Below are 23,303 nucleotides of genomic sequence, written 5' to 3' on the forward strand. Positions count from 1 at the left end.
GGGGCACAGCTCCATTCCTGGGACACTGTGGTACAAGGACCCTACCCACTGGAACAAGAAAAGAGGGTGGAAGGAGGAGACCTGGGGGGCCCAGGCTTGGTGCCCAGAGAAGATAGGGGGTGCTGGCACATTGCACACAAGGGTGAACAATGGCAGGGGGCCCTGTTCACCCTCAGCCCTTTCCCTCCTCATCCTCCTGAAGCCCCTCTCCTGCATTTCACCCCAAACTTCATTCAGAGTCTCCCTCGAAAGACCTGGCCCCCCCTTTTACCTCTAACCCTTGGAGCCCTGTCCCCAACTCACACCTTCCCCAACTTCCTCCCTGTTGGAGACATTGCACCAAATGCTTATGTTCTATGGTATTACTGATGCAATGTTTCAGCATTATTTAATTTATTTTTAAAAAATTTTTATTGAAGTATAGTTGACTTATGATATTATATTAGTTTCAGGTGTACAACATAGTGAGTTGACATTTTTATGCATTACGAAATGATCACCCCTATGAGTCTGGTTACCATCTATCACAATACAAAGTTATTACTATATTATCAACTATACAGGCAGACCTCGCTTTATTGCACTTTGTAGATACTGCGGGGTTTGTTTTGTTTGTTTGTTTTTTACAAATTGAAGGCTTGTGTCAACCCTTTGTCGAGCAAGTCTATATGCGCCATTTTTTCCAACAGCATTTGCTCACTTTTTGTCTCTATGTCCCATTTTGGTAATTCTTGCAAGATTTCAAACTTCATTATTATTATATTTGTTATGATGACCTGTGATCAGTGATCTTTGATGTTACTACTGTCATTGTTTTGGGGTACCACAAACCACACCCATGTAAGATGGCAAATTTAATTGATAAATAGTGTGTGTGTTCTGACTGCTCCATCCACTGGCCATTCCCCCATCTCTCTCCCTTTCCTCAGCCCTCTCTATTCCCTGAGACACAACAATATTGAAATCAGGCCAATTAATAACCCTACAGTGGTCCCAGTGTTCAAGTGAAAGGAAGAGTTGAGTGTCTCTCACTTTAAATCAGAAGCTAGAAATGATTAAGCATAGTAAGGAAGGCATGTCAAATGCAGAAGTAGGCTGAAAGCTAGGCCTCTTGCACCAAACAGTGAGCCAAGTTGTGGATGCAACGGAAAAGTACTTGAAGGAATTTAAAAGTGCTGCTCCAGTGAACACAGAAATGAAAATGAAACAGCCTTGTTGCTGATGTGGAGAAAGTTTTAGTGGTCTGGGTAGAGGATCAAACCAGCCACTACATTCTCTTAAGCCAAAGCCTAATCCAGAGGAAGGCCCTAACTCCCTTCAGTTCCCTGAAGGCTGAGAGAGGTGACGAAGCTGCAGAAGAAAAGTTTGAAGCTAGCAGAGGTTGGTTCATAAGATTTAAAGAAAGACGCTCTCTCTGTAACACAAAAGTGCAAGGTGAAGCAGCAAGTGCTACTGCACCAAGAAGCTGCAGCAAGTTATCCAGAAGATCTAGCTAAGATAATTAATGATGGTGGCTGCACTAAATGACAGATTTTCAATGTAGACAAAACAGCTTTCTATTGGAAGATGCCTTCTAGGACTTTCACAGCTAGAGAAGAGAAGTCAGTGCCTGGCTTCAAAGCTTCAGAGGACAGGCTGACGCTCTTGTTAGGGTTTAATGTAGCTGGTGACTTTAAGTCGAAGCCAATGCTCATCTACCATTCTGAAAATCCTATGGCCCTGAAGAATTATGCTCAGTCTATTCTGCCTCTGCTCTATAAATGGAACAACAAAGCCTACATGGCAGCACATCTGATTGCAACACAGTTTACTGAATACTTAGTACTCCTCAGAAAAAAAGATTCAAAATATTACTGCTCATTGACAATTCACCTGGTCACTCAAGAGCTCTGATGGAGATGGACAATGAGATTAATGCTTTTATGCCTACTAATACAGTATCGATTCTGCAGCCCATGAATCAAGGACCAATTTCAATTTTCAATTCTTATTATTTAAGAAATACATTCCATAAGGCTATAGCTGTCATAAATAGTGATTCCTCTGATGGATCTGGGCAAAGTAAATAAAAAACTTTATGGAAAGGATTCACCATTCTAAATGCCATTAAGAATACTTGTGGTTCATGGGAACAGGTAAAAATATCAGCATTGACAGGAGTTTGGAAGAAGCTGATTCCAACCCTCATGATGACTTTGAGGAGTTCAAGACTTCAGTGGAAGAAGGAACTGCAGAGGTGGTGGAAATAGCAAGAGAACTAGAGTTTGATGTGGAACCTGAAAATGCGACCAAATTGCTGCAATCTCCTGATAAAATTTGAACAAATGAGGAATTGCTTCATATGGACGAGCAAAGAAAGTGGTTTCTTGAGATGGAAACTTCTCCTGGTGAAGATGCTGTGAAGACTGTTCAAATGACAACAAAGGATTTGGAATATTACATAAACTCAGTTGATAAAGCAGCAGCAAGGGTGTGAGAGGACTGACTCCAATTTTATGTGTTTTTTTTTTGTGGTACGCGGGCCTCTCACTGTTGTGGCCTCTCCCATTGCGGAGCACAGGCTCCGGACGTGCAGGCTCAGCGGCCATGGCTCACGGACCCAGCCGCTCCGTGGCACGTGGGATCTTCCTGGATCCGGGCATGAACCCATGTCTCCTGCATCGGCAGGCGGAATCTCAAGCACTGCACCACCAGGGAAGCCCTGACTCCAATTTTAAGAGAAGTTCTATGTGGATAAAATGCTATCAAACAGCACCACATGCTGCAGAGAAATCGTCCATGAAAGAGTCGATCGATGCGGCAGACTTCGCTGTCTTATTTTAAGAAATAGTCACAGCAGCCCCAGCTTTCAGTGACCACCACCCTGATCAGTTAGCAGCCACCAACATGGAGGCAAGACCCTCCGCCAGAAACAAGATTACACCTTGCTGAAGGCTCAGATGACGGTTAGCACATTTTAGCAATACATACTTTTAAATTAAGGTATGTACAATGTTATTTTGAATATATTTCTATCGCACTAAATCAATGACTAGTAATGAAATTGAATCAGTAATCAAAAAACTTCCAACAAACAAAAGTCCAGCCTATTAATAGGCTACAGTATAGTGTAAGCATATGTAGTGTAAACTTTTATGTGCACTGGGGAACCAGAAAACTTGTGTGACTCACTCTATTATGAAATTCACTTTATTGCAGTGGTCTGGAACCCGACACAAAAGGTATGCTTGTACATTGCATTCCTGTAACTTACTTACTTTATAACTTGGAGTTCATACTTCTATTTTTAAAAATTATTTAAATTATTTAATTTATTTTTGGCTGCCTCGGGACGTAGCTGCAGCATGTGGGATCTTCATTGAGGCATGCGGGATCTTTTGTTGCAGTGCGAGACCTCTTCATTGTGGTGCGTGGGCTTCTCTCTAGTGGCGAGCAGGTTTTCCTCTTCTCTAGTTGTGGCGCGCAGGCTCCAGGGTGCATGGGATCTGTAGTTTTGACGTGCAGGCTTAGTTGCCTCGAGGCATGTGGGATCTTAGTTCCCCGACCAGGGATCAAACCTGCGTCCCCTGCATTGTAAGATGGATTCTTTACCACTGGACCACCAGGGAAATCCCGAAGTTTGTACTTCTTAATTCCTTTCACCTATTTCACCCATTCCTCCGCTCCCTTCCCCTGTGGCAACCACTAGTTTGTTCTCTGTATCTATGACTCTGTTTGGTTATGTTTGTTCATTTGTTTGTTTTTACATTCCACATATAAGTAATATATGGTATTTGTCTTTGTCTGACTTTTAAACTTAGTATAACACTTTCTAGGTCCATGTATGTTGTCCAATCAAAATGCAAAATTCGATACTTTTAATGGCTGAGTAATATTCCATCGTGGGCATATACCCCATCTTCTTTATCCATTCAGCTATCGATGGACACCTAGGCTGCTTCCATATCTTGGCTATTGTAAATAATGCTGCCATGAACATGGGGGAGCACACATGTTTTTAAATTAGTGTTTTTGTTTTCTTTGGTTAAATACCCAAAAGAGGAATTGCTGGATGGTAAGGTAACTGTACTTAAATATTTTTTAAAAGAACCTCCATGCTGTTTTCCATAGTGGCTCCACCAGTTTACAGTCCCACCTACAGTGCACAAGGGTTCCCTTTTCTTCACATTCTTGCCAACACTTATTACTTCTTGTCTTTTTGATAATAGCCATTTGACAGGTGTGAGATAATATCTCATTATGGTTTTGATTTGCACTTCCCCAATGATTGATGTTGAGCATCTTTTCATGTGCCTGTTGGCCATCTGTATGTCTTCTTTGGAAAAATGTCTATTCATGTCCTTAGCCCACTTTTAAAATGGATTGTTGGTTTTTGATGGAGTTGTATGAGTTCTTTATATATTTGGAGATTAACCCCTTATCAAACATATCATTTGCAAATATCTTCTCCCATTCAGTAGGTTACCTTTTCACTTTTGTTGATAGTTTCTATTGCCATGCAAAAGCTTTTTAGTTTGATGTGGTCCCATTTGTTTATTTTTGCTTTTGTTGTCCTTGCCTGAGGAGACAGATCAAACAAATATTGCAAAAACTGGTGTCAAAGAGTGTACTGCCTATGTTTTCTTCTAAGATTTTTATGGTTTCAGGTCTTACATTTAAACCTTCAATCCATTTTGAGTTCATTTTTGTATATAGTGTAAGAAAATGGTCCAGTTTCATTCTTTTACATGTAGCTGTTCAGTTTTCCCAATGCCATTTACTGAAGAGACTGTCTTTTCGCCATTGTATATTCTTGCTTCTTTTACTGTAGATTAATTGACCATATCAGCATGGGTTTATTTCTAGACTCTCTATTCTCTTCCACTGATCTAATTGTCTGTTTCTGTGCCAGTACCATACTGTTTTGATTACTATAGCTTTGTAGGATGGTTTGAAATCAGGGAGTGTGATACCTCCAGCTCAGTTCTTCTTTCTCAAGATTGTTTTGGCCATTTGGGGTCTTTTGTGATTCCACACAAATTCTAGGACTATTTTTGAAAAATGCCATTGGTATTTTAATAGGGATTGCATTGAATCTGTAGATTGCCTTGGGTAGTATGGATATCTTAACAATATTAATTCTTCCAATCCATAACACCAGTATATCTCTCTATTTGTGTCATCTTCAATTTCTCTTATCAGTGTCTTACAATTTTCTGACTACAGGTCTTTGACCTCTTTAGGTAGGTTATTCCTAAGTATTTTATTCTTTTTGATGCTATGATAAGTGGGATTGTTTCCTTAATATCTACATCTGACAGTTCATTGTTAGTGTACAGAAATGCAACAGATTTCTTTGTATTAATTTTATATCCTGCAACTTTACCAAATTCATTATTGGGCTCTAGTAGTTTTCTGGTGACATCTTTAGGATTTTCTATGTATAGTATCATGTCATCTGCAAACAGTGACAGTTTTACCTCTTCCTTTCAAATTTAGATTCCTTTTACTCCTCTGATTGCTGTGGCTAGGACTTCCAAAACTATCAATATGTTGAATAAAAGTGATGAGGGCTTCCCTGGTGGCGCAGTGGTTGGGGGTCCGCCTCCTAATGCAGGGGACCCGGGTTCGTGCCGCGGTCCGGGAGGATCCCACATGCCACGGAGTGGCTGGGCCCGTGAGCCATGGCCACTGAGCCTGCACGTCCGGAGCCTGTGCTCCGCAATGGGAGAGGCCACAACAGTGAGAGGCCCACGTACCACAAATAATAATAATAATAATAATAATAAATAAAAGTGATGAGAGTGGGCATCCTTGTCTTGTTCCTGATCTTAGAGGAGAAGTGTCCAGCTTCTCACTGTTGAGTATGATGTTAGCTGTGGGTTTGTCATAAATGGACTTTATTATGTTGAGGTATGTTCCCTCTATACCCTTTGTTGAGAGTTTTTATCATAAATGGATGTTGAATTTTGTCAAATGCCCTTTCTGAACCCATTGAGATGATAATGTGATTTTTATCCTTTGTTTTGTTAATGTGGTGTATCATGTTGATTGATTTGTGGATGCTGAACTATCCTTGCATCCCTGGAATAAATCCCACTTGATCATGGTGTATGTTCCTTTTAATGTATTGTTGAATTTGGTTTCCTAATATTAATTGAAGATATTTGCATCTATGATCATCAAGGATATTGGGCTGTAATTTTCTTTTTTGGTAGTGTTTTAGTCTGGTTTTGGTATCAGGGTATTACTAGCCTTGTAGATTGAGTTTGAGAGTATTCCTTCCTCTTTAATTTTTTGGAATTGTTTGAGAAGGATTAGTATTAACTCTTCTTTAAATGTTTGGTAGAACTCCCTGTGAAGCATCTGGTCCCGGACTTTTGTTTGTTGGAAGTTTTTTGATTACTGATTCAATTTCATTACAAGTAATTGGTCTTTTCAGATTTTCTATTTCATCCTGATTCAGTCTTGGAAGATTGTATTTTTCTAGCAATTTATCCATTTCTTCTAGGTTGTGTAATTTGTTGGCATATAATTGTTCATAGTAGTTTCTTATGATTGTTTGTATGTTTGTGGTTTTGGTTGTAATTTCTCCTATTTCACTTCTGATTTTATTTATTTGGGCCCTCTCCTTTTTTCTCAATGAGACTGGCTAAAGGTTCATCAGTTTTTTTAATCTTTTCAAAGAAACAGCTCTTAGTTTCATTGATCTTTTTAATTTTTTAAAGTCTCTATTTCATTTATTTCCACTTTGATCTTTATTATTTCCGTTCTTCTACTAACTTTGGGCTCTGTCTAGTCTTCTTTTTCTAGTTCCTTTTAGTTGTAAATTTAGGTTGTTTATTTGAGATTTTTCTTGTTTTTTGAGGTTGGCCTGTATTGCTATGAACTTCCCTCTTAAAACTGATTTGCTGCATTCCATAGATTTTGGATCTATGTGTTTCCATTTTCATTTGTCTTGAGGTGTTTTTTGATTTTATTTTTATTTCTTTGTTCACCCATTGGTCGTTTAGTAGCATGTTGTTTAGTATCCATGTGTTTATATTTTTTCCAGTTTTCTTCCTGTAATTGATTTCTACTTTTATACTGTTGTGATCAGGAAAAACACTTGATATGATATTGATCTTCTTAAATTTATTGACACTTGTTTGACACATGGCCTAGCATGTTATCTACCCTGGAGAATGTTCCATGTGCACTTGAAAAGAATGTGTATTCTGCAGTTTTTGGATGCAGTGTTCTATATATATCTATTAAGTTCATCTGATCTAATTATTTAAGGCCAGTGTTTCCTTACTGATTTTCTATCTGGCTGATCTATCCATTGATATAATTGGAACAGTAAAGTCCCTTGCTCTTACTGTACTGCTGTCGATTTCTCCCTTTATGTCTGTTAATTTGTTATATTTGTCTGTTATTTGTTATATTGTATTTAGGTCCTCCTAATGTTGGGTGCATAAATATTCACAGATGTTATATCCTTTTCTTGGACTGACACCTTTATAATTTTGTAATGCCTTTCTTTGTCTTTTGTTTTAGTCTTTGTTTTAAAGTCTATTTTGTCTGATATGAGTATTGCTACCCTAGTTTTCTTTTAGTTTCCATTTGCATGGAATATCTTCTTCCATCATTTCACTTTAAGTCACTGTGTGTTTTTAGATCTGATGTGAAGCCAGCATATAAATGGGTTTGGGTTTTTTTAATCCATTCAGCCACCCTATGTCCTTTGATTGAAACATTTAGTCCATTTACATTTAAAGTTCTTATGATAAGTATGTACTTATTGCCATTTTGTTAACTGTTTTTTGTTTTTTTGTAGTTCTCTGTTCCTTTCTCCTTCTTTTAGTCTCTTCCCCTGTGGTTTGATGATTTTTAGTGTTAGGTTAGAGTTATTTTCACTTTATTTTTTGGTATTTCTATTGTGGGTTTTTGGTTTGTGGCTCATGAGTTTCATATACATGTAACCATATATATATATATATATATATATATATGTGTGTGTGTGTGTGTGTGTGTGTATGTGTGTGTGTGTGTGTTTTAAGCTGATGGTCACTTACTTGAATACATTTTAGAAGTACTACATTTTTACTCCCCTCCAGCCCATGTTTTATGGTTTTGGTATCAAATTTTATATCTTTTCACTTTGTGTATCCCTTAACTACTTATTGTAGTTATAGTTTATTTTACAAATTTTGTCCTTTAACCTCCATACTACTGGTGGTTGATACACTGCCTTCACTATCTATTTGCCTTTACCAGTGAATTTTTTTTCTTTCACATATTTTCTTAGGTCTAGTTATGGCTATTTGTTTTCCACTTAAAGGAAAGCCATCAACATTTCTTGTAAGGCTGGTTTAGTGGTGATGAACTCTTAGTTTTTGCTTACCTGGGAACCTCTTTATTTCTCCTTCAATTCTGAATGATAACCTTTCTGGGAAGAGTATTCTTGGTTGTAAGTTTTTTTCCTTTTAGCACTTTAAATATATCCTGCCCCTCTCTTTTGGCTTGTAAAGTTTCTGCTGAAAAATTGGGGGTTTCCTTGTATGTCATTTATTTTTTCTTGCTGCCTTTAAAATATTCTCTTTATCTTTAACTTTTGCCATTTTAATTACGACATGTGTTGATGTGGATCACTTTGGGTTCGTCATGTTTAGAATTCTCTGTGCTTCCTGGATCTGCATATCTGTTTTGATTTCCAGGTTAGGGAATTTTTCAGTCATTATTTTTTCAAAGAAATTTTATGTCCCTTTCTCCCTCTCTTCTCCTTCTCAGACCCCTGTAACATGAATGTTAGTATACAGGATGTTGTCCCAGAGGTCCCTTAATATATCCTCTTTTTAAAAAATTCCTTTTTTTTTGTTGTTGTTCTGATTGGGTGATTTCCACTATTCAGTCTTCCAGGTCACTGATCCGTTTTTCTGTATCATCTAATCTGCTGTTGATTCCCTCTAGTGTATTTTTCATTTCAGTTTTTGTATTCTTCAGCTCTGATTGGTTCTCTTCCTAACTATATGATGAAGTTCTCACTGTGTTCGTCCATTCTTTTCCCAAGATCTGTGAGCATCTCTATGACCATTAACTCTTTATCGGGTAACTTACTTATCTCTGTTTCATTACTTTATTTTTTCTGGAATTTTATCTTGTTCTGTTCTTTCAAATTCCTTTGTCTCCTCATTTTGCTTGGCCTTTTGTATTTGTTTCTATGAATTAGGTGTAATAGCTACCTCCCAGTCTTGAAGGAGGTGGCCTTGTGCAGCAGCACCCCTGTGTGGACTGTGTGTGCTGGGCAGCTTTGGCAGGTTGGCTAGGGCTGGAGTGACATGGGTTGGGGATTTCCTAGGGCATGCTGGGGCTGGGCTGCCTAGGCAGGATGGTTGGAGTGGGTATGGGCTGGGGCCAGTGCTATTTTAAAAGATACTGGGCTTCCAAAAAAGAAAACTACAGGGCAATATCACTGATGAACATAGATGCAAAAATCCTCAACAAAATACTAGCAAACAGAATCCAACAGCACATTAAAGGATCATACACCATAATCAAGTGGGGTTTATTCCAGGAATGCAAGGATTCTTCAATATATGCAAATCAATCAACTTGATACACCATATTAACAAATTGAAGGAGAAAAACCATATGATCATCTCAATAGATGCAGAGAAATCTTATGACAAAATTCAACACCCATTTATGATAAAAAACCTGCAGAACGTAGGCATAGAGGGAACTTTCCTCAACATAATAAAGGCCATATATGACAAACCCACAGCCAACATCATCCTCAATGGTGAAAAACTGAAAGCATTTCCACTAAGATCAGGAAAAAGACAAGGTTGCCCACTCTCACCACTCTTATTCCACATAGTTTTAGAAGTTTTAGCCACAGCAATCAGAGAAGAAAAGGAAATAAAAGGAATCCAAATTGGAAAAGAAGAAGCTGTCACTGTTTGCAGATGACATGATACTATACATAGAGAATCCTAAAGATGCTACCAGAAAACTACTAGAGCTAATCAATAAATTTGGTAAAGTAGCAGGATACAAAATTAATGCACAGAAATCTCTGGCATTCCTATACACTAATGATGAAAAATCTGAAAGTGAAATCAAGAAAACACTCCCATTTACCATTCAACAAATAGAATAAAATATCTAGGAATAAATCTACCTAAAGAGATAAAAGACCTGTATGCAGAAAATTATAAGACACTGATGAAAGAAATTAAAGATGATACAAATAGATGGAGAGATATACCATGTTCTTGGATTGGAAGAATCAACATTGTGAAAATGACTCTACTACCCAAAGCAATCTGCAGATTCAATGCAATCCCTATCAAACTACCACTGGCATTTTTCACAGATCTAGGACAAAAAATTTCACAATTTGTATGGAAACACAAAAGACCCCAAATAGCCAAAGCAATCATGAGAATGAAAAAAGGAGCTGGAGAAATCAGGCTCCCTGACTTCAGACTATACCAGAAAGCTAGAGTAATCAAGACAGTATGGTACTGGCACAAAAACAGAAAGATAGACCAATGGAACAGGATAGAAAGCCCAGAGATAAACCCATGCACATATGGTCACCTTATCTTTGATAAAGGAGGCAGGAATGTACAGTGGAGAAAGGACAGCCTCTTCAATACGTGGTGCTGGGAAAACTGGTCAGGGACATGTAAAAGTATGAGATTAGATCACTCCCTAACACCATACACAAAAATAAGCTCAAAATGGATTAAAGACCTAAATGTAAGGCAAGACCCTATCAAACTCTTAGAGGAAAACATAGGCAGAACACTCTATGACATAAATCACAGCAAGATCCTTTTTGACCCATCTCCTAGAGAAATGGAAATAAAAACAAAAATAAACAAATGGGACCTAATGAAACTTCAAAGCTTTTGCACAGCAAAGGAAACCATAAACAAGATCAAAAGACAACCCTCAGAATGGGAGAAAATATTTGCAAATGAAGCAACTGACAAAGGATTAATCTCCAAAATTTATAAGCAGCTCATGCAGCTCAATAACAATAAAACAAACAACCCAATCCAAAAATGGGCAGAAGACCTAAATAGACATTTCTCCAAAGAAGATATACAGACTGCCAACAGACACATGAAAGAATGCTCAACATCATTAATCGTTAGAGATATGCAAATCGAAACTTCAATGAGATATCATCTCACACCCGACAGAATGGGCATCATCAAAAAATCTAGAAACAATAAATGCTGGAGAGGGTCTGGAGAAAAGGGAACACTCTTGCACTGTTGGTGGGAATGTGAATTGGTACAGCCACTATGGAGAACAGTATGGAGGTTCCTTAAAAAACTACAAATAGAACTACCATATGACCCAGCAATCTCACTACTGGGCATATGCCCTAAGAAAACCATAATTCAAAAAGAGACATGTACCAAAATGTTCATTGCAGCTCTATTCACAATAGCCCGGAGATGGAAACAACCTAAGTGTCCATCATCAGATGAATGGATAAAGAAGACGTGGCACATATATACAATGGAATATTACTCAGCCATAAAAAGAAAGGAAATTGAGCTATTTGTAATGAGGTGCATAGACCTAGAGTCTGTCATACAGAGTGAAGTAAGTCAGAAAGAAAAAGACAAATACCTCATGCTAACACATATATATGGAATTTAAGAAAAAATAAATGTCATGAAGAACCTAGGGGTAAAACAGGAATAAAGACACAGACCTACTTGAGAAGGGACTTGAGGATACGGGGAGTGGGAAGGGTAAGCTGTGACAAAGCGAGAGAGAGGCATGGACATATATACAGTACCAAATGTAAGGTAGATAGATAGTGGGAAGCAGCCGCATAGCACAGGGAGATCAGATCTGTGCTTTGTGACCGCCTGGAGGGGTGGGATAGGGAGGGTGGGAGGGAGGGAGATGCAAGAGGGAAGGGATATGGGAACAGATGTATATGTATAACTGATTCACTTTGTTATAAAGCAGAAACTAACACACCATTGTGAAACAATTATACTCCAATAAAGAAAAAAAAAGATGCTGTGCTTCACTGAGTTCTGGTTAGAAGGGACCTTATGAAACATGATTTAAATGGGGGTTTGTGGGCTTGCCTGAGGAATGATTTGTCATTTACATGATTTCTATGATGAAATGCTTTCTTCACTTCAAGCAAGTGACATACGAGAATTATCTAGACAGCATCTTCTCCTATAGGTGTCATCCTGCGTCATCCGAGGGCTCAACAATGGAGAGTTACTTGGAGCAGGAAACTCACATGGGCTGCACAAGGTGTCTTAAATCACTATGAGGCTGTGTCATCTCCAAAGGGAGCCAGAAAGGGCTTTTGGGGTCTTTTTGCCACAGTGACTCCTTGGGCCATCTGTCCTCATGACTTGCCAGTGCTGAGCACTGTGGAGCATCGTTCAGTGCATCAAGATAAAGGCAGAAGTTAATGTTGCCCAAAAGGGTGATGATGGGAAAATTGGGAAAAGTGGCAGCTCTGAGAGGATATCCCCTCCAACCCTCACAACGTTGGCAGCAGCAGAGGGGGCTTCCCTGAACTCCACATGTACTGTTTGCCCATCTCAAGGTTGTATCAGCATTAGAGGTGTGTCTGATTAATAACTGTTTCAACTGCAGGGTTTCTCTGTGCAGAGCAGCTGGTTGATGTAATTAAGCCACAGCATGTTCTTGGGGCCGAAGCTTTGCATTCCAGTAGTCTGTGGCTTGATTCTGGGCTCCCTGGCTTACTACCTGTGGGAACTTGGCCACCCTATTTAGAATTTCTGAGCTGTGATTGCCTCACTTATGAAGTGAGGAGGGCAGCACCAGATCCTGAAGCAGTCCCGAAGATTATGTGAGCACATGTAGTAACTCAATATGTCATATCGTTGTTATGGCTGTGTTATGTTTTCCAAATGTACCCCCCTCCCCCCACCCAAATCTTCCTGCTTACTGGCGGTATGAGTTTGTAAAGCCCAGAACTTCCTTGCTACTCAGATTACACTGGATGCAGATATGCTAGATTAGATATTGTGTTGGTGTCAGAGAAGCGTCCAAAGAGGGAAGCTTGGCCTTAAGTTGGAGTTGATGTGATCGAGCCCAGCTCTTTGTGGCTGGCTTGTGGCCTGTTTTTGAGCCTGAGTATAGCTTGACAGACAACCCAACTATAGTAGAGAGGAAACCCACTTCCCTTTCTCTGTTCTCTTTTCCACAAAGGAGCCCTGGTATACTCTGGGAGTGGAACAGCCAGTTTTTAAATGGCGTTGGTACTGGAGACTCTTCTTGGGTTTGCCTTCTGCCCCATGCCAGTTTGCTCCGACCAGCTTTCCTCGTTTGTCATGAAATCCTCCACTTCCAAATGGAACATAGCTAATATGAGACTTACCTATAATATGATGAATAAGCAACGATCCATAAAGATCCTTAGGGTGTACTACCTCTCATGAACTGGAGCTTCTTTATCCAGGAAGAAATGGGACCCTAATGAGCCTCTCCCATTGTCTCTTAAGATGTCAGTGGAGCATCTTTGCTCTCAGACTGTGTCAGTGCTCGGAGCTGAGCAGCCCGAAGAAGCTGGAGTGGGAGCATGGTGAGCATGAGCAGCAGACAGCATGGGCCCTGGCCATCTGAGATATAGGAGCTGTGAAGTGCCATGAGGCCGCATTTGGGTATTTTTGGTATTGGAGTTCCTCTTCATGTGCACAGAAATACAGCACTTAGCTCAGGTAATTCATTATACAGTAGAAAATTGAGCCATTCTCATTGAAATAGAATATGGATTATGTTCAGGGGATGAAAACAAGTAAATTTCAATTCATCCAAAACTTAGATCCCTTTCACAAGTTTTAAACAACTTATATTTTGTAAGAAGGAGAAAAGGTACCATATGTCCATTTACTGATGGATAAACCAGGCCCTACAAAGGCTGTGTAAAACTCCAAACTGGCCAATTTAGAAGGTCTCTTAATACCACCCTAAAGCTCTTCCCCAAATGGGATTAAATTAAGATACTCATAAACCAGAATTCATTTATTTGAATTTCAATCTTTATCTTTACATTTATTTATCTGGTTTCTCTCACAGAATATATATTCCTTCTCCAAAGGAGAAGAAAAAATTGATATTTATCTTTCCCACTTTTCTAGAGGATTAAAAAAGAATACCTGAATGGCTAAAAAATCATAAAAATATTTCATAGAAGCTTATAATTTATTCTCCTACACAGATCAAAATTTGACATTGCCTTATTATCATTGAACACTACACATTTTCTCTTCATCTCAACAGTTTTATCTGGATTGGATTCAGATCTTGTTCAGAACAAGAACACAGAGAGCAAGAAGAAACTTGTGGACACATTATGAGATTATAAGCCCTTTGGAAAGATTTGTGAATGATCTGAATGATCTGATGGAATTAGATGCATTTCAAGAGGTTGGCAATGGTAATTAAAATGAGCACTCATTTTATTAAAGCCTCATTTGTTATGAGAATAATAGCTTGTCCATTACTCATGATTTATCAGACATAAAATACATACGTAGTTGTTAGAAGTACAAACTTCTAACTCTTGCTTTATGATAAAATGTATGTGATGTGACTTAGCATGGGATCCAATAAAATGCTGAGGAAAAAGTCAACATGCAAATAGTGCTCTAAAAAATTTAAACAATAGTTTCACTTCTCTTTCTCCAGGCCTTCACTAGCTGATGTCTAAAATAATAAATTTCACAGACATGTTGGAATCACCATTAAATAGGAATGTGAATGCACAGCAGTAGAGCAAATCTCCAGTTTTGCTACAAAGGGTCAAAGAGGTGTAATACCCTCCTCCCCATCAGGAAGATGGAAATTAAATACACTTTCTAATGGTTAAGTTAAGGGTGTGGTGGGGAAAGAATGAGTGGAATACAAACTGTGGTGTTCTCCCTGAGAGGGGTTTTCGGGTAGCACTGAAGAGGACGTAGCTGGCAACAACTGAGAACATTCCCCACATAGACAGAAATCACCACCAGTAAAGTTTTTTTTTTAACATTTTATTGGAGTATAATTGCTTTACAATGGTGTGTTAGTTTCTGCTTTATAACAAAGTGAATCAGTTATATATATACATATATTCCCATATCTCTTCCCTCTTGCATATCACTCCCTCCCACCCTCCCTATCCCACCCTAGAGAGGTGGTCACAAACCACCTAGCTGATCACCCTGTGCTATGCGGCTACTTCCCACTAGCTATCTATTTTATGTTTGGCAGTGTATATATGTCCATGCCATTCTCTCGCTTTGTCACAGCTTACCCTTCCCACTCCCCATATCATCAAGGCCATGCTTTAGTAGGTTTGTGTCTTTATTTCCGCCTTACCCCTACGTTCTTAATGACCTTTTTTCCCCCTTAGATTCCATATATATGTGTTAACATACGGTATTTGTTTTTCTCTTTCTGACTTACTTCACTCTGTATGACAGACACTAGGTCCATCTACCTCACTACAAATAACTCAATTTCGTTTCTTTTTATGGCTGAATAATATTCCCTTGTATATATGAACCACATCTTCTTTATCCATTCATCTGTTGATGGACCTTAGGTTGTTTCCATCTCTGGGCTATTGTAAATAGAGCTGTAATGAACATTTTGGGACATGACTCTTTTTGAATTATGGTTTTCTCAGGGGATATGCCCAGTAGTGGGATTGCTGGGTCGTATGGTAGTTCTATTTGTAGTTTTTTAAGGAACCTCCATACTGTTCTCCATAGTGGCTGTATCAGTTTACATTACCACCAACAGTGCAAGAGCGTTGCCTTTTCTCCACACCCTCTCCAGCATTTATTGTTTCTAGATTTTTTGATGATGGCCATTCTGACCAGTGTAAGGTGATACCTCATTGTAGTTTTGATTTGCATTTCTCTAATGATTAATGATGTTGAGCATTCTTTCATGTGTTTGTTGGTAATCTGTATATCATCTTTGGAGAAACATCTATTTAGGTCTTCTGCCCATTTTTGGATTGGGTTGTTTGTTTTATTGTTATTGAGCTGCATGAGCTGCTTATAAATTTTGGAGATTAATCCTTTGTCAGTTGCTTCATTTGCATATATTTTCTCCCATTCTGAGGGTTGTCTTTTGGTCTTGTTTATGGTTTCCTTTGCTGTGCAAAAGCTTTGAAGTTTCATTAGGTGCCATTTGTTTATTTTTGCTTTTATTTCCATGTCTCTAGGAAGTGGGTCAAAAAGGATTTGCTGTTATTTATGTCATAGAGTGTTCTGCCTATGTTTTCCTCTAAGAGTTTGATAGGCTCTAGCCTTACGTTTAGGTCTTTAATCCATTTTGAGTTTATTTTTGTGTATGGTGTTAGGGAGTGTTCTAATTTCATAGTTTTATATGTACCTGTTCAGTTTTCCCAGCACCACTTATTGAAGAGGCTGTCTTTTCTTCACTGTATATTCTTGCCTCCTTTATCAAAGATAAGGTGACTATATGTGTGTGGGTTTATCTCTGGGCTTTCTATCCTGTTCCATTGATCTATATTTCTGTTTTTGTGCCAGTACCCTACTGTCTTGATTACTGTAGCTTTGTAGTATAGTCTGATGTGCAGGAGCCTGATTCCTCCAGCTCCATTTTTCTTTCTCAAAATTGCTTTGGCTATTCGGGGTCTTTTGTGTTTCCATACAAATGGTGAAATTTTTTGTTCTAGATCTGTGAAAAATGCCAGTGGTAGTTTGATAGGGATTGCATTGAATCTGCAGATTGCTTTGGGTAGTAGAGTCATTTTCACAATGTTGATTCTTCCAATCCAAGAACATGGTATATCTCTCTATCTATCTGTATCATCTTTAATTTCTTTCATCAGTGTCTTATAATTTTCTGCATACAGGTCTTTTGTTTCCTTAGGTAGGTTTATTCCTAGATATTTTATTCTTTTTGGTGCAATGGTAAATGGGAGTGTTTTCTTAATTTCACTTTCAGATTTTTCATCACTAGTGTATAAGAATGCCAGAGATTTCTGTGAATTAATTTTGTATCCTGCTACTTTACCAAATTCATTGATTAGCTCTAACAGTTTTCTGGTAGCATGTTTAGTATTCTCTATGTATAGTATCATGTCATCTGCAAGCAGTGACAGCTTTACTTCTTCTTTTCTGGTTTGGATTCCTTTTGTTTCTTTTTCTTCTCTGATTGCTGTGGCTAAAACTTCCAAAACTATGTTGAATAAGAGTGGTGAATGTGGGCAACCTTGTCTTGTTCCTGATCTTAGTGGGAATGTTTTCAATTCTTCACCATTGAGGATGATGTTGGCTGTGGGTTTGTCATATATGGCCTTTATTATGTTGAGGAAAGTTCCCTCTATGCCTACTTTCTGCCTGATTTTTATCATAAATTGGTGTTGAATTTTGACAAAAGCTTTCTCTGGGGCTTCCCTGGTGGCGCAGTTGTTGAGAGTCCGCCTGCCCATGCAGGGGACACGGGTTCATGCCCTGGTCTGGGAAGATCCCACATGCCATGGAGTGGCTGGGCCTGTGAGCCATGGCCACCGAGCCTGCGTGTCTGGAGCCTGTGCTCCGCAACGTGAGAGGCCACAACAGTGAGAGGCCCGCGTACCACAAAAAAAAAAAAAAAAAAAAGCTTTCTCTGCATCTATTGAGATGATCATATAGTTTTTCTCCTTCAATTTGTTAATATGGCGTATCACATTGATTGATTTGCGTATATTGAAGAATCCTTGCATTCCTGGAAAAAACCCCACTTGATCATGGTGTACGATCCTTTTAATGTACTGTTGGATTCTGTTTGCTAGTATTTTGTTGAGGATTTTTGCATCTATATTCATCAGTGATATTGGCCTGTAGTTTTCTTTTTTGTGACATCTTTTTCTGGTTTTGGTATCAGGGTGATGGTGGACTCGTAGAATGAGTTTGGGAGTGTTCCTCCCTCTGCTATATTTTGGAAGAGTTTGAGAAGGATAGGTGTTACCTCTTCTCTAAGTGTTTGATAGAATTCTCCTGTGAAGCCATCTGGTCCTGGGCTTTTGTTTGTTGGAAGAATTTTAATCACAGTTTCAATTTCAGTGCTTGTCTGTTCATAGTTTCTATTTATTCCTGGTTCAGTCTCGGCAGGTTGTGCGTTTCTAAGAATTTGTCCATTTCTTCCAGGTTGTCCATTTTATTGACATAGAGTTGCTTTTAGTAATCTCTCATGATCGTTTGTATTTCTGCAGTGCCAATTGTTACTTTTCCTTTTTCATTTCTAATTCTATTGATTTGAGTCTTCTTTTTTTTCTCGATGAGTCTGGCTAATGGTTTGTCAATTTTGTTTATCTTCTCAAAGAACCAGCTTTTAGTTTTATTGATCTTTGCTGTAGTTTCCTTCATTTTTTTTTCATTTATTTCTGATCTGATCTATATGATTTCTTTCCTTCTGCTAACTTTGGGGTTTTTAAAAATTTTCTTTCTCTTATTGCTTTAGGTGCAATGTTAAGTTGTTTATTTGAGATGTTTCCTGTTTCTTAAGGTAGGATTGTATTGCTATAAACTTCCCTCTTAGAACTGCCTTTGCTGCATCTCATAGGTTTTGGGTAGTCATGTCTCCATTGTCATTTGTTTCTAGGTATTTTTTGATTTTCTCTTTGATTTCTTCAGTGATCTGTTCGTTATTATGTAGTGTATTGTTTAGCCTCCATATGTTTGCATTTTTTACAGATTTTTTCCTGTAATTGATATCTAGTCTCATAGCATTGTGGTCAGATAAGATACTTGATATGATTTCAATTTTATTAAATTTACCAAGGCTAGATTTGTGATCCAAGATACGATCTATCCTGGTGAATGTTCCATGAGCACTTGAGAAGAATGTGTATTCTGTTGTTTTTGGATGGAATGTCCTAGAAATATCAATTAAGTCCATCTTGTTTCATCTATCATTTAAAGCTTGTGTTTCCTTATTTATTTTCATTTTGGATGATCTGTCCATTGGCGAAAGTTGGGTGTTAAAGTCCCCTACTATGATTGTGTTCCTGTCAATTTCCCCTTTTATGGCTGTTAGTATTTGCCTTATGTATTGAGGTGCTCCTATGTTGGGTGCATAAATATTTACAATTGTTATATCTTCTTCTTGGATTGATCCCTTGATCATTATGTAGTGTCCTTTGTCTATTGTAATAGTCTTTGTTTTAAAGTCTATTTGTCTGATATGAGAATTGCTACTCCAGCTTTCTTCTGATTTCCATTTTCATGGAATATCTTTTTCCATCCCCTCACTTTCAGTCTGTATGTGTCCCTAGGTCTGAAGTGGGTCTCTTGTAGACAGCCTATATACGGGTCTTGTTTTTGTATCCATTCAGCCTGTCTATGTCTTTTGGTGGGAGCATTTAATCCATTTACATTTAAGGTAATTATCAATATGTATGTTCCTATTCTCATTTTGTTAATTGTTTTGTGTTTGTTATTGTGGGTCTTTTCCTTCTCTTGTGTTTCTTGCCTAGAGAAGATCCTTTAGCATTTGTTGTAAAGCTGGTTTAGTGGTGCTGAACTCTCTCAGGTTTTGCTCGTCTGTAAGGTTTTAATTTCTCCATCAAGTCTGAATGAGATACTTTCTGGGTAGAGTAATCTTGGTTTTAGGTTTTTCTCTTTCATCACTTTAAATATGTCCTGCCAGTCCCTCTGGCTTGCAGAGTTTCTGCTGAAAGATCAGCTGTTAACCTTATGGGGATTCCCTTGTGTGTTTTTTGTTGTTTTTCCCTTGCTGATTTTAATATATTTTCTTTGTATTTAATTTTTGATAGCTTGATTAATATGTGTCTTGGCCTATTTCTCCTTGGATTTATCTTGTATGGGACTCTCTGTGCTTCCTAGAGTTGATTAACTATTTCCTTTCCCATATTAGGGAAGTTTTCAACTATAATCTCTTCAAATATTTTCTCAGTCCCTTTCTTTTTCTCTTCTTCTTCTGGGACCCCTATAATTTGATGTTCATGCATTTAATGTCCCAGAGGTGTCTGAGACTGTCCTCAGTTCTTTTCATTCTTTTTTCTTTATTCTGCTCTGCAGTAGTTATTTCCACTATTTTATCTTCCAGGTCACTTATCTGTTCTTCTGCCTCAGTTATTCTGTTATTGATCCCTTCTAGAGTATTTTTAATTTCATTTATTGTGTTGTTCATCATTGCTTGTTTCCTCTTTAGTTCTTCTAGGTCCTTGTTAAGTGTTTGTTTCATTTTCTATATTCTATTTCCAAGATTTTGGATCATCTTTACTATCATTATTCTGAATTCATTTTCATGTAGACTGCCTATTTCCTCTTCATTTGTTAGGTCTGATGGGGTTTTGCCTTGCTCCTTCATTGGCTGTGTGTTTTTCTGTCTTTTCATTTTGCTTATCTTACTGTGTTTGGGGTCTCCTTATTGCAGGCTGCAGGTCCGTAGTTCCTGTTTTTTTTTGGTGTCTGTCCCCAGTGACTAAGGTTGGTTCAGTGGGTTGTGTAGATTTCCTGGTGGAGGGGACTATTGCCTGTGTTCTGGTGGATGAGGCTGGATCTTGTGTTTCTCGTTGCAGTTCCATGTCTGGTCGTGTATTTTGGGGTGTCTGTGGCCCTTTTATGATTTTAGGCAGCCTCTCTTCTAATGGATGGGGCTGTGTTCCTGTCTTGCTAGTCGTGTGGCATATGGTGTCCAGCACTGTAGCTTGCTGGTCGTTGAGTGAAGCTGGGTGTTGGTGTTGAGATGGAGATCTCTGGGAGATTTTCACCATTTGATATTATGTGAAGCTGGGAGGTCTCTTGTGGAACAGTGTCCTGACTTTGGCTCTCCCACCTCAGTGGCACAGCCCTGATGCCTGGCTGGAGCACCAAGAGACTGTCCTCCACATGGCTTTTGGGAGGTCTGAGGTCTTCTGCCAGCATTCAGTGGGTGTTCTATAGGAGCAGTTCCACGTGTAGATGTATTCCTGATATATCTGTGGGGAGGAAGGTTATCTCCGCTTCCTACTCTTCTGCCATCTTATCCTGTCTCCACCACCAGTGAAGTTTTATTGTGAAATACTAAGGGACAACCCACATCTGCAACAGGGTCACCAGCTGTCAGAGAGATAAACAGAAAGGCTCCTTCAGTGACTGAGGGCCAGATGGCATATCTACTATTACATGATTCAGAAGCTACTCTGGGGCAGGGGGAAGCCACCTTCACCATCCTGTCTGGGACATGCACCTGGCTCAGCACCCACATGCAAGCTGCTCTGTACATGCACAGCTATGGAGGGCACAGTTATTTGAACATTAGGATGGGAAATAATCCAAAATATCCATCTTCTGTCACCTCCTTCTCCAGATATTTCAGATGAAAGGAAGTTTAGGGTACAACAGCTATGTGATTTTGGACAAATGAGCTGCACTTTAGTTGTAAAATCGGGGGCCACAATGTCTGCTTCCCCTATGTTAATTGAGGTGGGGAACAAATGAGATTACAGCTGGGAAAGTGCTCTGGAAGCAGTGCTGGGCCCCAGGGAGCCGAGCGGCTGTTGTTACTATGACAGCACATATGCACTGCGATGGCAAAGGAGGGAGTGGTGTCGATGCAGCAGCATCTGGGACTCTCCTGCCTGCTGTCCCACTGCGCTCTGCAGGGCTACTCTCACATCCCTACTGTGGGGTTACCTTGTCCCTGATGATTGGATCTGCAACCCACCATATTTTTTCTTGTCTCTTCTCTTCAGTTATTGGTGCCCTGTCCAGGCAGCCCCAGATGTGGATCAGACTCTTTTGTGTCCCTCTGTGTGTAACCCCTTTGTGGCCTATACCACTGACCTGAGTCCATGTAGCCTTCAGAGGGTCATTTAAGTTGGCTGGCCTCAATCCCACTTGGCAGGAAGCAGGATAGACTGTGCTGATGGGCTGTGGGGTCAATGACTTGTTATGGTTACCATAGTGACACTCTTGCTCTATAGATCAGGCCTAATGTCAGCTACACACCTCCTTATAAAAAGCACAATAGTTATAACCTTTGATCTTTTATGTTTTATCACATTCAGACTAACCACCTATATATGCTCAGCACCAATATACGAGGAGGCTGCCAAAGAGGTTTTGTCTCAGGTGTAGACTTTAATAGGTAATGGCACCTGGCAATACTCTATTGAGGAAGATTTTAAGCTCGGGTCTTAGTTTAGCAGTAAAGAGTATCATGATCAGTTAATTATGTCTGCCAGTGATGTGGAAAAAGTTGCCAGAGCACGCATGTCACATGTTTGTCATCTGAGTATAAAAAAGACTGATGTCATTTGTTTGTTTACTTTCTTCATCTTCGTGATAAAAAGAGGTGGCTTAGAAAAAAAAGTTTGTGAGTATATTGTTGGGTCCTTTAATAAGAACTTGGTTATAATAGTCTCAAGGTCAATAACCAAAATTATTTGATAGAACTTCAAGATTTAAACCAAAAAGGCCCAAGGCTACAGCCATTCTTCTTTCCATGTCAAATAAGAAGACATCTTCCAGGCTTTTTATTCTTTTTATTTCTTCATCTCATAAATGGCCTGGATCTGAAGTCTTCTTAGAGTGGCTCTAAATCTTCTTTCAGAGAACACTACAGTTGTTATTATATATATGTATTTGAACAAAAACACACACAGATCAAATCTGAAGTAACTATTTGGAGAGTCAAGGAAAAAATATCTTATAATAACTTAATTTTTTTGTCTTTAAATTACAGGCAGTACTTTCAGGGAAGAGTAAATACTCTTTACTTCTGTCCAAATTAGTCAGATCATTGCTTTAATTTTCCATTCTGCTTTGTGGGTACTGCCAAAGCTTATGAATGAGTTTGCACCTTTCTTTCTGAAATTGAACTAAAGATATATATATATATATCTAAACAGGAAAAACAGGCTTTACTTAGGAAGTAGAGTAGTTTTCATGAGGGCCACAAACCACATGCTAGGTAACCAGGACTCAAGATATGTTTCCTTTAGCACTCAGCATCAGCAACTTTGACTCTACTGGTGATAATGAAAGTGTGCAGCCCCTTGAAAAATCTCCTCTGTATCTAGATCATTCATTTCCCATAGCTGATCATAAAGATTTTTAGCTATGATAAATGATAGATTTTGGCTTTTTTCTTAGTTTATTACTTCTGATATTAAAAGAGGAAATGGGCATAAACTCCACCTTTCAAAATCTGATCATCTCTCATTTGCATTTTTCATCTTTTTGTTTTAAGAATTTGATTCACTTTTATATCTACCCCATAAAATGCTGATTTTTTTTAAAATAAAGGTTAAGATTCAGTTCAGTTTAATTTAGTGAAACTACCATTCTCCTATGTTTTATACTTTAGAT

At 38.7% G+C, this 23,303-nt stretch overlaps 1 protein-coding gene across 1 annotated transcript in view; it reads right to left on the reverse strand.

The window, feature by feature from the left end:
• RNF175 (ring finger protein 175) overlaps positions 1 to 23,303 on the reverse strand; it is a 79,122-nt gene that overhangs the window by 23,055 nt on the left and 32,764 nt on the right. Inside the window, 2 exon segments of the mRNA XM_060098194.1 lie at positions 14,898 to 15,005; positions 21,004 to 21,050. Coding sequence (XP_059954177.1) covers positions 14,898 to 15,005; positions 21,004 to 21,050 — 155 coding nt within the window.

The sequence above is a fragment of the Mesoplodon densirostris genome, chromosome 1, assembly GCF_025265405.1.
Source record: "Mesoplodon densirostris isolate mMesDen1 chromosome 1, mMesDen1 primary haplotype, whole genome shotgun sequence".
In the NCBI taxonomy this organism is placed as follows: Eukaryota; Metazoa; Chordata; class Mammalia; order Artiodactyla; family Ziphiidae; genus Mesoplodon; species Mesoplodon densirostris.